This window comes from Callorhinchus milii, unplaced genomic scaffold, assembly GCF_018977255.1.
Source record: "Callorhinchus milii isolate IMCB2004 unplaced genomic scaffold, IMCB_Cmil_1.0 Scaffold1, whole genome shotgun sequence".
Taxonomy (NCBI): domain Eukaryota; kingdom Metazoa; phylum Chordata; class Chondrichthyes; order Chimaeriformes; family Callorhinchidae; genus Callorhinchus; species Callorhinchus milii.
Window position 1 is genome coordinate 101969075 of NW_024704742.1, and position 18540 is coordinate 101987614.

An 18540-nucleotide genomic window follows, 5' to 3' on the forward strand; every position below is an offset into this window, starting at 1 on the left:
ATTCATTTTGTATGGGGCTCAACTATATTTTAAAAAGAATCCTGATTATATGTTTCTTTTTCTGGCTCTTTACAAACTAGCATTTGTAAAACAAAGCCTACTGCTGAATTTACTGTACAATATACTTGTAGTGTCAGCTAGTAAGCCACACACCAGGAGTGAAGATAATTACTAAGCACATCTGTTACTGCTACGATTGTGCGTGTAACTTCCCAGTGGAGTGTTGTTATTGTGACGCCAAAATTACAACTGCTGAACTCCAGACTAAGACTAACAGATTGGGTTTGCCTTGTACAGAGGTACTTCCAATATTGATAACATTTGAATTTACCATATACTGTATATCAAAAACAAATGTTTTAGTAAAGTCTAAGTTGCTCCCATTTCTCTATGTCCCACTGTATGTACTAATGCCAGTTTTAAGGGGCACTCCCTTATTGAAGCTGCATTTGGCAAACCTTTGTTTAGGGAACGAGAAAAGCCACAATGACCCTCTATAATTCTGGTCAGACTTATGTCTTGTCTGAAGAATGCTGTTCAAAGTGATTTATATCATTGCACTGCGCATTTGTAAATAATCCTCAAAAAAGGTTTAACATCGAACTTTTGTACTAAGATAGTGAGCCTGAATTGTGAAATTGTCAGAAACTGCATGTAAAGCTATAGTGAAGATATGAGAATAGATGAATATTCTGCAGTTTTTGCTTCAATACTTTTGGGAATCAGGCATTATCCACGAAGAACTTTCCCCAGAAAATTGGCCAAAAATCCTTGTGGAGTCCTGTGGCTCAGTGGTTAGAGCACTCACCTTGCAAGCGAGATACCTGGGTTCAATTCCATGCAGGGCGAAACCTTGGGCAAGTTTCCTTACTCCACATGCCTTATAATAATCCCTCCAAAACAAAACAATAATAAATTGATCCTTTTCAATCCACGACTGTTTGTGGGACACTACTGTGCGCAATTGGCTGCCTTGTTTTGCCCACAAGTATACGGTCAATTACACTTTACAGTCTATTCTGTGAAGCGCTTTGAGACGTCGAGAAGACTTGAAAAGCGCTATATCAAATGCAAGGACTCTTATTATATCATGTCAACTACTCTCTTATGGGTTGCAGACTATGTCACCATTCTGAGTTTGTGATGTGAGACGATTAGTGAAATAGTTCCCACAATAAATAATGTTTCATTGCATTATGAAATGTGGTAAATAATTCTGTATTCATCACTGAGAGGTCGAGATGAATAGCCTAATTCTGCTGAGTTCCATCAACTGGACCCCAAACTGCTCACTGTTGTGATAAGTCACGATCATATGCAGATTACTTTATCTTCTCCCTCCTCTCCCAATTTTCTCCCCTGTTTTCCTGAAGCCACTGACTCATGATGAGGTCTGTTTGTGCAGGAGGCAGTCCCTTCCTTCAAGACTTTTCCAAATGGTCATTTTCTTTTAGGAACCTTGATTCTAGCCAAAGGTGGTCTCATAGCTAGGAGCTCTCAAGTCCTGTGACTTGCAAGAGATACTTGTAAAAAACTCACTTTACGTTGCTAAGGGTCCTTTCTGATCTTTACATCTTTTTGAACTTTTATTCAACTTCCCCGCCCCCCCCCACCCCAAATGTCAACAGGGACACAACAGCCAAACCTGATACTAACCTCTTCTGTTACCTACACACATGGATTTTCCAGTAGAGAGCACTGAATAGCGACTGTGAGCAGGGACCCGGTCTTACTTATTTCCCCTCGCTCACTGGAGCACTGAGACCAGTTGCAGTGCCCTATAACAAAACTGGCTGCAATCAGCTAATTCAGGAAATCTGTTTTTCTCAATTTCACTTTGACAGTGGCTTTGCCAACTCAACCCTCTGTGGCACTCTCAATCACTTTTGATGGTATATTGTTCAGCTATTCAAAATGCTGTACTTTGCACCATTGGACATCGGATTGGTAACAATTATTATTTTTATAATTGGTTAGGAATAGAAGGAAGTATAATCTGAAATTTTAATATTAGACTAATTGTGGTGTGATCTTCCCCACTGTTTACATCAGAACACATTCCTCCATCATCTTGTAAAATGTCATAGCAGCTTCATATTTCAGTGAAATTTGGGAGGAAATAAATTGGCACCAGATGTAAGGCTGTTAATATTAATGTTCCTTTTTAGAGATGGATTTCTACCTTAATCCCTGAAGATAATTGTTTGAATATCACTTTATGGATGTTTGACAAGACCTATCCAGTGCAATGTTCCCAGGCTCTGTTTTAATCTTAAAAGGGTTTTGGGATGTGGCACCAAAGGATTTTTTATAGCTCTGTTTGCACTGGAAATGTTTCTGCTTCCAAGTGGAATGAATGCAATGTGAAATAAAATTGAAATCTGGAAAATATATATATTATTTCCCAGGTAAGCACTCCGAGTCGCTGACCCATGTGAAGGGTGCTATGTAAATGCAAGTAGCTGTTGTTATTACAGAACTGAAGTGCAGTGCTCTCAATTTCTTGTGGTTTAGTTAATAATTAGTTTAATTTTCTCACTTTCATTTCTGTAAATTGGCTATCATGTTTGCCTACAAATACATAGAAAGTGAAGCACTTTGAGGGGTTTCGAAGTGATAAGGTGCCGTATTAAATACAAAGAGGATTATTATTATTGTGGAACTGTCAAATCAAGTGAATTGAATTTCACAGAAACATAGTTTATTATATATATAAGGTGTTAGACGTTTTTTTTTAAAGTTAAACAAAATGTAAAAATAATGACTGCTTTGTTTGTTTTAAAGACACCCTGAACTCGGAGCTGTTTGCCAGAGCCTTAGCACGTTAATCTTGTATCCTGGGGCAGAGGCAAATAATCTGGAAGAGTTAGAACTTGACCCATCACTGTCCCCATACAACATCATTATCATAGACGGGACATGGAGCCAGGCGAAGGGTATGTTTTATGGAAACTCCCTCTTCCACTTGCCGAAACAGGTGAGTAGTGAACTCATCCTTCTGCATCTCTGAAAAGTAGATATTGGGATCGCATTTACAATAATTGGGTTCAGTGGGTTCAGCTTCAACATACAAATCGTGATTATCGCTTGGGAATACAGAAAGCCATCATATTTTATGGTGCTCAAAAAAGTCTAATTATTGTTCCCAAAAGCCAACTGAGTGCAATGATAAAGGCCAGAGAGCAAATCAAATGGACACGTGTAGAGCCTAAGTGTTTTGTGTAGCTTTAGCTAAGTTAAATCCAAAATCAGGGAAGGCTATATCGTATGGTAACCAAGCACTGGGTGACACTGTCTCCAAACCAAGGTTGCCAGGATGATTGCTGCATTATTAAGTAGCAGGAAGAACGCCACTGTATGGGTGGAATTTCATTTGGGTCTAGTTTTGCACTATTTATGTAGCATTTTAGAAAGCCCCAAAAATTTCTAAACACAGCCTTAATCTTAAAGCTGATTTTCAGTAAGTTCTTTTAAGAGCTGTAGGAAACAGACCTCAAACTGACTGAATTCAACAATTTGCAAGATTTTGGATGTTCTGCAGTGCTACATAAATAAGCTAAATGTGGTTGAATTTCTCCCTTGTGGTAGGTAAAGGGTCAGTCCACTTGCTCTGTGAGCAACATTGAAATTTGCAGAGATAATTATTATCCCCAATTATCCTTCCTCCCCCACATCCGGTCCCTCACCAGCACCTCCTTCTTCCACCTCTGACGCTTCGCCCGTCTCCACCAATACCTCTCCCCAAAAGCCGCTGAAACCCTGGTCCATGCCTTTGTCACCTCTCGGCTGGACTACTCTAATGCCCTCCTCGCTGGTCTCCCATCCACTACCATTCATAAAATCCAAATCATTCAAAACTCTGCCGCCCGCATTCTCACCCGCACAAAACTTTGTTCCCCAATTACCCCAGTCCTTGCCAGACTGCACTGGCTGCCTGTCCCAGAGAGGATCGATTTCAAGATCCTCACCCTTGTATTCAAGTCCCTGCACTCCTCTGCACCCCCCTATCTCTCTGACCTCCTCTCTTCTCAAAACAGTACCTGTTTCCTTTGTTCCTCTGGGTCTGGCCTCCTCCTCGTCCCCCGAGTCCCCCACTCCATCCTCAGTGGCCATGCCTTCAGCCACTCTGCCCCAAGGCTCTGGAACTGCCTTCCTCACTCCCTTCATCTCGCTCCCTCCCTTCCCATGTTCAGGTCTCTGCTGAAGACCTTTCTTTTCGACCTCGCTTTCCTCCCCCTCTCCCTGGCTCGGTTCCGGGATCCGTGACTGTAAAGTGCTGTGAGATGCCGTCTGGCGTGGAGGGCGCTATATAAATCCAAGTTGTTGTTGCTGTTGTAGCTATATCAAATCACATTTTTTGGAAAAAAAGTTCAGTAATGTTTTGTCCTGTTTAATTGAGATCATGTCCCTCTTCAAATAGACTTGTATATAAAGCGAAGCATGTATTAACATATGTCAGGTTGCTTATTAGAATAACTTTCATACTTCGGTAAGATCCTTCGGGGAGGAGGTTTGGGTTAAAACGGATACTATATATTGGAGTCTGTTAGCAAAGGGATATTATTTTTTATTTAATACGTTACTGGTTTTTGTATATCAATGTTGCTGTGATATGTGATTCAAAACAGCTCTGCAAATTCTACGTTCACAAATGCAAAAGCATCTCAATTCTCTCAGGCTGCACTCAGCTATCTTGTACAAAGTGCCAATGTCACTGGCTCACTGCACAGTGGAATGCTGAGGCCTCCAGTTTCATAAATCATCACAATTTGTGACCTTTTGATATTTTGACATCCTGCAAAGTCCAATTGTACCCATCTCTGGGTGCCAGTTTAAAAACAGAGTAGGAATTCTTAACTGGGGTTCCTGAAGGAAAATGAAATGGAAGAAAATACATTGTCAAATAAGGGTAAAGAACAAGTTTGTCCTCATACAGCACCTTTCACACTGTGAGAACGTCTCAATGAGCTTTACAGAGAGTGAGTGGGAGCTCTGGGTGGGAGAGAGCTAAGGGCTGGGAGGGAGTAGGTATTTGGCTGAAAGTACAGTCAAAGAGAGAGGTCTTCAGGCAGAATTAGAAAGGGGAGAGTGAAGGGACAGCAGAAGTGAAGGAAATATTTTAGGATGTTGTGAAAACTCTATTCAAGGTTTAATTCTCAGAAAAGTAAGAGTACCTTCGTGGAGTTAATTCTTCAATGTTTAAATTGAAGACATGTTCCACACAGCGTAGAGCGAATTCCACAAAACATTAAGAATCCATGAAGAGTGCTGTCTCCCCTGAAGCTGATATACCTGTTGTGATATCACAATATCAGAGTATGAGACAGGTCTCTATAATGGTTCTCATGTTATTTTTGTCTTAAATCTTATTCTTACCCATCATTATTCCTCCTTTAATCGATGTAGACTCTGCAAAGGCTTGAGGCAGGTAATCAGAGAGAACTGTGTATGTGTGAAATATTATTCTCACTCCGCATTACTCCTGCCTTAAGTCCCTCTAAGGCCTTGAGGGGATGTACGGCAGACAGCTGGGTGTCTGAAGAATATATTTTCTTCAAAGAACAAAGCACAGTTTAGGTAAGGTAGTCTAGCATTATTCATTCACAGACTCCTTTACATAGTGTAGATTACTACTTGAGTAACAACAGGAAGAGAGAGTCCCTTGCGGCGAGCCAAAATTCTAGCCAAACAAACTACTGCCTGGCTAAATAAGTTTTAAGGCTCCGATATGTAGGATCTGGAATTTAGCTAATTCTCCTACCACACATAATATAATAACAATGATATGGTTGCAAAAGTGATATTACTGATTTAGCTGCCTTCAAAATTTACAGTAGCTCCAAGTTATCAGAAATATGTGAGACCTCTAACCTTCATAAAGCATGTTTTGGGCTAGCTATTAAAACATTCTTACATATTGTTATTTAATGAAATCGGACAGTCTGTAGTTTTTATCATGGAATAATAGAGAAAGCATGATATGATTCTTGCATATGTATTAGAAATTCTGGAAAGAAGAACAACAAAATTACATTTGTATAGCCTTTTTGTTCTTAAGTAATTGAACCTTTGCTGAGTGGAGACATTTGCACAAATCAAGGATAGGTCAGTTGGACCAAGAGTGTGATCATAATCATTTTCTCTCTTACGCTTTTGCTTCCTGAGTTATTGTTGAAGACCCCTTCTCCTCCTCCCATCCTCCATGTTAAGAACAGCATAGCAACAGTACTGTTCAATGGTGGTAACCATGCTGATCTCCTTGGGTATTGTTGCCAGGATTCTGTTACTGAACAAAGATAGGTTGGTGTTAGCTTTCCTACTTTTAAGGACTTTCAAGTACAAAACCTCGACTGCAAAATAGGTGATTAAGTATTTGTCGCTGCAGTTTGCAGATCAGTAACAAGTGATCAAGCTTTGACTTTTCTTTGATCGCCATGTTGCCGTATGTTAGAATAGCAATTGAATGCAATAATGAATATCTCACCGGAGGAGATGGTTCTGAATGTTTATATGGGCTTGAAACAATCTTTCTGCCACCTGTAGTGCATCCTTTTTATGCAGCATCACATGGTGTATAATTGGAAGTGTGAAATGTGCTGCTGGTTCTATTGACCACAGCCTCTGGTCTCATAGTCTTCACTTTTTCATCTGGAAAAGGATAATGTTGCATTTTTTTTATTGTGTGTTTATGATTAAAGCCTATTTCTCACTGTGTTGCCTCAGTGAAGAAATTGTTTTTTTGATGGTTTTGCAGCTTTAAATTGCACTGTTCATAAACGTAGATTTTATTGAAAGGTTATGAATGGAAGCATAGAGGAGAATATGCTGAATCATTCATCCGAGGATAAGACATAAACAACCAAAATGACTAGTAGTAAATATAGCTGGAGCAATGTTTCATGATGCATTTTGTTTCCAGATGAGTCAAAATACAATTTATATTTTTATGCCAATCTGAGCCTGAAAATAATAAAAGAAGGATTCTTCTTCATCCTGAGAAAGAAGGAGATACACAATAAAGCCAATAGCTTATGCTTGAAATCTGACAATTATTTTACACGTTCGCCAGACTTGAGTTGTTTTTTTATTGCTCTAACTATGCAGAAGTGGGGGCTTTTACATGATGTTGTCGTGTTGTCTTACTTTATCATAGCATGAATTTAATGAGTAGCATCTTGTTTAACATTATGTGACAAAATCTGAACTTTTCACTTGAGCCAAAAAGGATTCTAAGGCCTGGGCTGAATTTATACTGTCAAAACTATTTAGTGTACTACCAGGAGAGCTTGCCTTAGTGCATAGCTTCTGTGATGCTGGAGACATTTCTGTGAATGTCACCTCCGCAGTGCCCTAGAAACAAACTCATTATGTGTCATGTACGTTAAAGATGGCCTTTCACTGAAATGCATTTGGTGGTGAGGAGCATCCAGCAAATCTCAAAGCAGAAGCACAAAACGGCTCAGATACAATGTCTGGTTGCTCCTTAGTTCTCTTTTAATACGTTATGTGCTGTGATTGTTTCCAGAAGGCATGTTAATGAGGCAGCCTGACCGAGTCTTTTGATAATCATTTTAATAACAGCTTAGCTGTGGATTACTGCTGCTTCTTTGGTTGAATAGTTTGGACGAAGTTTGTAGAGCAAAAAGTTTGTTAGAGAAGTTTGTTCTTGACATCTGGATTATGTTGGATTATTCTGGCAAGATTTGACATTAAATTCCCAAATCTAATTTAAACAGAGGGAAATACGTCAACTTTGTAAATGTTAAAGGTTTGGCTTTCGGATGCATTTAGAAACCAATTGATATGACATTCACTTGATGGCTTGCATTGCACATGCTAATACGTTTCTTAACCACAACTTGTTTTTGTATAGCGCCTTTCACATAAAGGAACATGGCAGAGCAGAGAAATGAGATTTAAATGTTGAACAAAAGCATGATCAAACAAATATGTTTGTAGAAAATGTTTAAAGACTGGGAGAATGCTTTGGATGAGAGTTGTAGAGAACAGCCACACAGTGGCTGAAGAAGGGAGAGAGCAGTATAAAGTATTACACATCATGACATTCCTGAGATGAAATGCCAGTGGTAGGAAGGGAAGAGCTCACAAACAACCATTAACCGACCAGGACACTGGGAGGGGGAAACGTCTTTTTCTGAATAATGCCATAGATCTTTAATGTCTGCCTGAACAGGTAAGCGAGACCTCAGTTTAACAATATGGTGCATAAACCCGAAAACTTCTGACCCAGAGGCGAGTGCTACGGACTGCACCAAACTAACACACACTACTACCTCTGAAGATGTACCCATTGTAGTATTTTGAAGATAGGTCTAGAAAGAAAAATGTGCATTATTCATTTTTAGGTGTAAATTCTTAAACTATGTTGTCTTCTAAGCAGTAAATTTCCCAGCCTTCATTCCCTCCTTCTAATAGAGGGAAACCAATCATGGGGAGAAAAGATTCTTCCTACTTGATTCCTGTTAACTCTGGAAGCCAAACCACTAATGGGTAGGGTGGACAAGAAGGAAACATTCATCATAGTGGGCAAATAAATGGCACAGTAGACACAAAATCTACGCTATTTACATGTTGCTGACAAATCACAGATCCTTTGCAAAAAAACATCTATCAGTACGTATCAGTACCCCCGGTGAATCAAGAGATCAATTTCTAGTCAAAGGGAGTGCTGTAACAATTGAAGGAGAAATGTGCCTATTTTTAGTTCTTCCACAATGATCGAAGTAGCCTGTGTGTGCAGTAATAGCCGCTGTCAGTCAGAGTTCAGCTCCTGCCAGCTGTTCGCAGTGACTGGCAGCAAAATGTCTGAATGTTTCCACAGTACATCTGTCTGCCCTTCCAGAGCCTCAAACATGGAATGAAACAAAAAGCCTCAGGAAACTTGCAAAGTAGAGAACACAACACATTTGTGTCTCAACTCCACATAAAAATCCACATGCAATATTTGTTGCAGAAAGAGATCCAATATCACACTAAAAAATTGTCTTACATATAATATATTAAATAATATCTTGTTTAGTACAAAGTGTTTCATTAAAGTTATGCTCAAAAACATTTTTTAATTTGGCACTTTTTGACTAGATTAAACCGTGGTATTCAATAAGTAAATTACAACAACTTATAAATAATAAGAATGATCCTAGCATTTGGTAGAGTGCCTTATTATATCGGAAGGATGTCTCAAATCGCTTCACAACATTTACTGTGAATTGGAGTGGCTGTCTATTTTGTAAGCCAAATTCGGCAGCACAATTGCACACAGAAATGTTCCACAAACAACCATGGAGTGAGTGATCAATTTTATTTAGGGCATTGTTGGCCAGGATACTGGGAGAAACTCCCTTCTTTTTTCAAATAGTGCCATGGAATCTTTTAACATTCAACTGAACAGACAGCTGGGATCTTGATTCAATATCTCATCTGAAGGACTGCACCTCCGACAATGCAACACCCCCTAGCACTGCATCAAAGTGTCAGCAGATACTGTGCAGGGAGAAGCGTGAGATTATCCTAGGTTCAGTCGAAGAGTTAGGTTTAATAGAAATTTGAAGATAGACAGATAGGAGGAACGAGACAGAAAGGCGGAGGGAGGGAGTGTAAGAGGTTAGGTGTGTAGAATCTGAAAGTTAGGCTATAGATGGAGGCGCAGGTAGGACGGGGTCTTGCAACAAGCCCAAGGTAACCAAGTGGAGGAGGTTATCAAAGGAATGAGATAGGAGTAGATCAGAGAGCTAGGGAAGTGTTAAGGAGTGAAGGGATTTATAGGTGACAGTGAAGACCTTGAAATTTTTCCACTGGGAGCCAGTGAAGCTGCGATAATGATCATAATAGTAATCCTTGTATTTGATATAGCGCCTTATCTGGTCTTCGAAACATCTCAAAGCGGCTTCACAGATATACTGTAAAGTGAATTGACTGTATATTTTGTGTGCGAAACGCTGCAGCCAATTGCCCATAGCAGTGTCCCATAAATTGAAGTGACCAATTTAAATTATGATTATTATTTTTTGGGGAAGGAATTATTACCCTGGAAAAGCAATTTGCATATCGGAACAATCGGGTTCCTATTTACTGCTAGGTAAACAGAGGCGTGTGGAGTAAGGAAACTTGAGCAACATTTCACCCTGGCAGGAATAGAACCCAGGTCTCTCACTTGTGAGGCGAATGCTCTAACCACTGAGCAAAAGTATCCTCTGTATGCAGAGTGTAGTGCGGATGAGAATGCAGGCAGTAGAGTTTTAGATAAAGTAGGGTTTACTATAAATTAACTCTTGTGGTAGAGGATGCTTTATGTTCAGTGTTTGAGTTTAGAATGTATGATGTCTCCTCAGTAATAAAGACAGTTTACGAAATCCTTTGCGGATAAAAAAATTATCGCTTGGATCCATACTTTAGGATTTCAAAAGCAAGACTTACAATGTAACATTTCATAGAATCATAGAATCGTACAGCACAAAAAGAAGTCATTCGGCCCATCGAGTCTGTGCTGGCTCTTTGATCTAAAAATATTTCAGGAGATTCAGACACTACAATATTTCTGAATGTATTTTGCTAAATTTCAGTGGATGTTCCTTAACTATATTTTTCAGGGCAAAGACTAACCACATTATGAAAGGCAAGGATATTGTAAAGTTAAGCATGTTATGAAGTAAAGCCATTAGAGATGTTTATGGCCAACTGCTCCAAACATTAAAGAGCTGATGTTGAGTTAAACTTGTCTAAACACAGGCCCAACTAGTTCAAATAAACATACTCAAGTGATTTCATTTTCATCCTATTGATTCTTGTTTCTTATCCATAATCATCATTACGGGTTTACTGAAATGTGATATTGTTGTGTGCACTCTATGCCTCTGTGCTGTGCTCAATGTTTGCCTAAGACTACCTTAAAGTTCATAAAAGACAAGCTGTTAGACGGTCACTGATATAGAGTGAAAGCAGGAGTACTAACTTTTGTTTAAAAATTCAATCTAAAAATGAGCAGCTCCATGTCGTTAAATTAATTTGTAGTCGCTCTCACTCTTTTTGATCCTAAATCTTACTCCTCACATTTTCTTAATGTTAATGGGTCTGTTAAATCCTGCATCTTCCAGACTTGAATCCATAATCTACCTGAAGCCAGGCTACTGAGTTTGGGATAAAGACCACCTCACTAGTGTCCAATTGACACACTTGGAGATGAAACAGAAAGTAGGCCATTTGCGTTGGTGAATAGGAACAGCTTCCAATGTTTCTCTAATGTATTCTCATGCAATCCGTATTTGAAAAAGGTCATGCATTAAACCAAAATGTATTATTTTAATTCAATCTTAATAATATTAAGACAGGAACACTTCAATTGCAAAAATCTTTGGATTTGATTTAGCACCTATAACATGCAGAATGTTTTAAAGTAGTGTAGTGACTGTATCTTAGAGGATAACAGCACCTCCCTTAGAATTGTCCTTATAAAGAACAATTGCCAATACAGGAATTGTTTTGTTTGGGCTCAGTTAAGCATTGCTGTTTGTTATTGTGCATCAACGTTTCTTGTTCACAGCCCGGATTGAAAAAAAACAAATTTCTAACATTAGCAGCTTTAATTAGTTTCATGAAATAATTAATTACAATGTCAAGCAATATTATGGCCTTTTTACTGTTCTTATAGAATTATAGAAATATACAACAATAACAGTGGAGGGCAGTGGGGGGAAGCAGGGTGATCGAAAGCACGGTCGAAGTGGAGGGTCTTGAGATGGGTCTTGAAGGAGACAAAGGAGGGGGTGAAGTGGAGGAACTGTGGGATGGAGTTCCAGAGGGTGCCGGCTCTTTGAAAAGACCTATCCAAATCAATCCCACACCCCGCTCTCTCCCCATAGCCCTGCAAACTATTAGAATCATAGAATAACTTTAAGAATTGTTTCTCCAATATTACAAGTCTGTGTGCTTTAGAAGCATTAATATTGTGGGTTGGATTGCATAACACAATAGAAAATCTACTATGCATCAGCAAGTTTTCACATATGTGGTTATTTTAAGACATGATATATAATGCCATTTGTAGCTGGGGAATAGATTTAGATGCCAAGTGGCATTATTCAAGTACGAGTCTTGATTGTGAGTGTCGGCAGGCTTTTCAAATCCAAACACAATCTGACTTCACCTGACATCCATACTTCCAGCGTGGATTATTGGATAGCGATTGGTCATGCCTTTCTGGGCATAGCGTAAGGATGTGACATCAGCGAACAGCTTGATACTGGGATAGTTGCATGGGTATTCTGGACGAATAAGATCATACAGGTCAAAGGGCCTCTTTATCCAATACCTCTCTTGCGATCTTAAGTGAACAATGGAGTTTATAGCTTGCAGTGTCCAAATGCAGGAATACTATGTGTCATAATAATAATGATATACTGGGTATACAGAGTGTAGTGACTGTGTATTTTGTGGGCATACACATGGGTACAGAGGGAATTACAAATGCTCTTAATTATGTAACTAACCGTTAATCAATGTTATTGGTTAAATAATTAAGAACATCTGCAATTCCCACTGTACACATCTGGCTACACAAAGCGCCTAATCTTTCAGCATTTACACAAGTTTTAAACATGAAACATAATAGATCTCTTTGTTGTATATCTGTTTACGGCTACCTCTTGTTTTTCTTTAGAAAAAAACAGTAAAAGTAAAAGTGAGCTTATATATAATTTGTTATCTAATTTTAGCGTGTAGAATAGTGTGCTGTCACATAGCTTGGTATTTTATAGCCATTCCTCCAGTGACTTAAAGTCAGGGTTTTTTGAATTGGGAGGACAAAACCAGTATCCTGTTTATATGAACAAATTAAAATACTCACTACTCAAAATAAATTCAAGATATTCATTGGTCACAAGCATACAATTTGATGACACCCAAAGCCTTAAATTAAGTCCGACTCGCAATACATAAAGGTACTTATGGTATTTATGGGTGGACAAACGCTGACCAACTACTTGCTAAAAATCACTCCAAGGTACAACTGTGTTTGCCTGTCTGAAACAACCAGTGTTTATACACGTACTCTGACACTCACAAAAAGTACAGGAATAACTAGACAGTGAGTCTCTATGCAAATTAGGCCCCATTTAGACAACTCAACAACATCCTAATGGACTGCAAACAACTGCAACTGCAAACAAGTTAACCAATTGAAATGACTGAGACAGTTCCTGCGGGCTGGAAATAGCTAAAACAGTGAGGCAAACAGGAAAGCAACGTTCTTACAGACGGTGAAGCATTCCTACCACCTGCGGGATGGAAATAACATACAGTGTGGCTCTATTCTAACAAGTTTGCAGACCCCTTGGCCATGATGTCACCACTGTCACAGTGCTAGTTATGTTCACCCAAATCGATGCTTTGGAGTTGCAGAGTTGTTACCCCTAGGAATTGTTGGTTTGCTTGGAATTTGTGGTCAGGTTACATTTGTAACTTCTACAGCCTTGCTGCTCCCTACCTCTGTCAGCTGCTAATTCTATATCGACCTGTCCACTCACTCTGCTCAGCGGGCTCCATATCCCCTGCCCAGCCTGCCCCAACATCAGCCGTTAGGCTTTCAGCCTCTCTGCTCCCGCCCTTTGGAACTCAATCCCACAGTCCCTTCACCTTGCTCCCTCCCTTGCCTCCTTCAAGGCCTGTTTCAAGACTTTCCTCTTTGACAGTGCCTTCAATCACCCTCCTACCTCTATTCTCCCTGCCCTCCTGATTCCAGCTGCCAGCTCAGGTCCAAATCCCAGTCTTGGGATGTCCTCCCAAGGGGAAAGGAGCTATAGAAATGTATTTTTTTTTGTTCTGTTGAAAGGTTAAAATGTTAACTACTCTTATAGCATTCTATGCTCTTTAGAGAAGCAATACATTTGCACCATATAGTAACATGCCAATGTATTATGAGTTTGTGAACTCCTGATAGTAACTGTGCTTTCTGGGAGAAACAATTTTCTATTCAGAATTGTTTTTATTTTCCAGTAAAGTCAGTAACATAATAGCATTGTGTAAATTGTATGCAGTCAGGAGAAATTATGTTTTCTTGGGGCATAGACATTATGTAATTTTGTTGTTATTGTTAAGTAAAATTATATTTGTTTCAGAGCTGGTCGAAAAATCTGTATGATGATAGAGTAGACTATTATTGCAGAGAATCATTTTGGTAATCTTAAACCAGATGGTAAACATCAAAAAGTTATAATAATAAATGAAAGCAATGACTTATTGCATTATTTGTAGATGAGGCTCTGTTCCATGTTTTTCTGCACCAAGGCATTTCGCCATTGAACGGTTAGCAGGATAATTAACCTGGGGGGCATTACAGCCAAGGCCAAACCTGACCATTATCAAAGACCATATATGTGTACGTTCCTGCAGGGGCACCAGAATTGTGATCAAGAATGAAATCCTTGGATGATTTTTCTTCCTTACCCCAGACACACTGAGGTTAATTGTTGTTTCTGAACTGCTGCTCTGACGGGGATTAGTTAACTCTGTATGTCCCAGCAATGGGACAGATTCACTGCTAAGCTGTTGGAAGAGCTTTTATTTTTCTCTCATGATGGGGGCTAAAGTGCAGCAACTTCAACCCAAATTCCTTAATTAGGATTTAGTCTCAAATGGAGAATCCTTCATTTAACTGTAAGTATTTTATGTCAATCAGTAAGAACTCTGCTCTGGAAGTAGATTGCATCTTTATAATGATCTTATTAATCCTTGCATTTAATATGGCACCTTATCATGTTGTCTTGGTGTCTTAAAAGCACTTCAAAGGATTTACTGTAAAGTCTAATGACTGTATTTCGTAGACGAACATTAACAGCTAATTTTGCACATAGTAATGTCCCACAAGCAGCCAGGAAGTGAATGACCAATTTTAGGGGATCATTGGTCAGGACACAGGGATAATATTCCCTTCTCTTTTCGAAATGTGCCATTGGATTTTTAACGTCCACCTGAACAGGCAGATGGGACCTCGGGACATTTCCAACAATGCAACACTCTCGCAGTATTGCATTGAGCTCAATTCCTGACATGGCGCATAAAACTCACAACCATCTGACTCAGAGGAAAGAGTGCTACCAACTGAGCCAAGTTGACGCATTATTAAAGAATCATTACATTTTAGATCGCATTGTGCATTTGTTACATTTTAGTGTGAGTACCAGTTAGATGCAGTACAAACCGAAACAGGGACTTAATGGAATTAAGGTGAATAGTAGCTCCATGGGCAACGTATTGCCACTTTTGCCCAGTATAGAGGATGCTGCTTTATTATGGTAGCTTTAAATGTGATCACATCTTTGTTTGAAAAGCATCCCAGTGCCTTTCTCAGAAGTCTAAAAGTAGACAATTATTAAGGCCAAGACGATACTGGCCTCTCCTAATGTGTCCACATAGATGTGGGCCGACCGTACACATAGGCAGTTTACTATAGTCATTGACTATAATGAGGAGTAGCAACCTCCTGTAACCCTGGCTGATTTTTCCTTTCAAGCCTGCATTACTCAGGCCGATTGTAATAAACTTACTGCTGCTTCAGCTGATATCAGCGCACTCAGTACAGAACAAGAATTAAACCTTAAACCTTCCTGTTGTGTACAGTGACGTATTACAGTACTGAGAGGGAAGGAGTGGCCACTGAGGTTTAAACCTATCTCGGGATCATTGGTTGTGGCTGGTATTAATTCTCTGCCATTGCCCTTTGACTGTTATGTTTAATGGACTGTTAGTAGAGTATCTCCTTTCTGTAATCCAGGTTATGATAATTGTCCAACTTGCTCATGTTCAAAATAATTTATTGTGAATTGTATAAAAGATGTATGTGACCTAAAAAGAAAATACCTTGTAGTATTCATTCACAATTGTGTAGAAATTGAAGTTGAAAGGTAAATTTTCAAACATGATGGCTTTTTAGGATGCTTTTAAAATGTCTGTAACAGAGAAACTTGGAGTTTGAACTTATTTTCTGGTTAATCTAGCTTTTTAGTTTACTTTTTAGCCAATTTTTAGCTGTGTTATTCTGTTTCCAGGTTTGCTTTCTTTTCGATAGTTCTGGTAAAGATTTCTTCCATTTTAAAGAAATATTCTGCTGCACTAATAATTATGAATTATTATAATTATTAATGTAACAGAATATTACACTAATAATTATAATAATTCATAATTATTAGTGCACAATTAAATTTGGGGTTTCACCCACAAAATATACAGTCAATTCACCATACAGTATATTCTATGAAATGCTTTGAGACGTCTCAAAGACGTGATAAGACTCTGTATCTAATGCAAGGGTTATTATTATTAAAATTGCATCTGGGAAAAAGAGCAGCAAGTACCAGGGAAATCTGGTTTTGATAAAGCCAGGAAGAACTATACGAGAGATATATATAAAATCTTATAAATTTTGTAAAAACAGAAAACGATAGAAATTCATTGTAGGCAGACCAGCATCTGAAAGCAAAACAGAAAGTTCAAATGGGAGCTTTCATTATACCATCTATTTGTCTTTTCTGCCTTCTTTTCTTTAAGATGCTGATCCAAGCTTTGAACATCCTCTTATAACTTTTCCAATATGACATATTTACGTGGGAACCTAGATATTAAATAATGGCAGATATTTAGACTGCAGGGAGCATTACAGTTAAGCTAGATACTATTCTGGCTCTTAATCCATCCAGTCCCTAGATAGTGATTAAAAATGTTAACTATTTTCCCTTCTCTTGAATATCACAATTAGAAATGCAAAACTGGAAGCCAAATAAAAGGTCACAGACGCATTGTGAATGTGGTGCAGGTGTTAGACCTTTCAGTTTCCAGACTGGAGTATTTCTATTAGGCTATCATGAAAGTCATTGGTCTTCAACATGAACTGGTACGCATTGAATGCAGCTGTAATTGGTGCCCTCTCTACCTTTCGCTAATTAACTAGGATTGAAATCCAAGATTGCCTCATCGTTTTGGCATCTGAAGAATTAAACCTCTTGATCAAAGGCTTAGATTTAATTTACAGCAATATCATTCAGGCCTATCTATTGGGGAGTTTGCCTATTTCTTATGACCAAGTGTATTTGTAGGTCAGATCTTAAAGTGCTGCTCGTTTGTGCTCTCATTTTCTTTCTCCTGACATGTTGGTTTAGGTAAAGCTTCCTGATTCTGGCAAGCAGATGGGTTTTTGTATTTCCTTAGAGATTCAGCCTTCTTTTGAAGATCAGGCACCAAGCTGGGCTCATCTCTAACCCTTTTCCCAGTGGTATAAATCAGAAGCTTATTTACAATCCAGACATTTTTTGGAAAGCGCTGAAGGCTCCCAATTTCAACATTTCAAAAGTGTATTAATAACTAATTATCAAAATGTAGGGCTTTTTTTTCATATCGTAATTCTCCTAAGTACTATTTGGAATATATTTTATTCTATGTGGAATTAACAGAAATGAGACACCGTTCAGTTCCATTTTTTTGTGGCTTCAAATATTGCAGCAGCTGACAGTTCAGCTCCTATGGCATTCTTCAGGAAAGCTTTGTACTGTATATTGTTTCTTGCTCTTTTTGCCAGGCCCTTCTCGACCTAAAAGCTGGTAGAAAAGAATTAATGATGTTCTGACTAATGAAAGCTTGAATAATTTAGAAAAACGAGGCAATTAATTTTTCTTTTTCTCTCCTTCTCAAAGCCATTGCCTTATCCTTTATTCTGCGCTTCGGCAAAATATTCTTGCAGCACTTTTTACTCTTTTTATTAATAATTTAAACAGTGCATAAAAGATTCATACAGCATCTCGTTTTGAAAATGTATGCGTTTGCAGAATATAAGCAGTATTGTCACTCTGTGAAGAATGTTCACTACTGCTATACGTTCTCTTGGCAAATCTTTTCATTCAGCATTGACCTGATGTCAAAATATTTTAGTAAAAATTGTGGTTTATGGTCATGAACTGTTTTTCTTTATTTGACAGCTAAAATGTGAAATGATAGACAATGTACACTTTCCTACATGATTGTGTTGCCAACCTATAACATTTCTTGCCTGGTAGATAAAGAAATCAAAGTCATAAATTGACGTTGTGCAGTAAATGCTGGGTTCATTCAGTTAGCTGCCTTTCACTTCATTTGGAGGAGGGGAGGAATTGCTTAAAATGAGTTTTTCCTGGTGTACTTTTTTGCTTCTCAGACCATTTGAGAGTAGCTAGTGAAACACTGATTCATTGGATTCACAGAGCTAATACACCTACAAAATAAATGACGTAAAATCAAATGTCATTCCTGAGGCCTGTGCGTTATGGACAAGTATGGGATTTATTACCAGGGTATCAGAGCATGGTGTTTGTTCTTATTGCTCTTGTTCTGACTTCAGTCGTAAAACTCAACACTCGCCAGCAGCCTAATAATGTGCATCAGATTATTGAGAATTGTAAGACCTTGCAAGCTACAACTCCAGGAGGGAACTACTATTAATTTTTCTCAAGATACTAAGCTATGGTGTTGTTTTTAAAGAATAGGAACAGGAGTAGGGTT

The 18540-nt window shown here is 38.6% G+C and overlaps 1 protein-coding gene across 1 annotated transcript in view; it reads left to right on the top strand.

Moving 5' to 3' along the window:
* Positions 1-18540, top strand: part of dtwd2 (DTW domain containing 2) — a 63209-nt gene that overhangs the window by 28288 nt on the left and 16381 nt on the right. The window contains exon 4 of the mRNA XM_007897366.2: positions 2785-2977. Coding sequence (XP_007895557.2) covers positions 2785-2977 — 193 coding nt within the window. The remainder of the gene's footprint in view (positions 1-2784; positions 2978-18540) is intronic.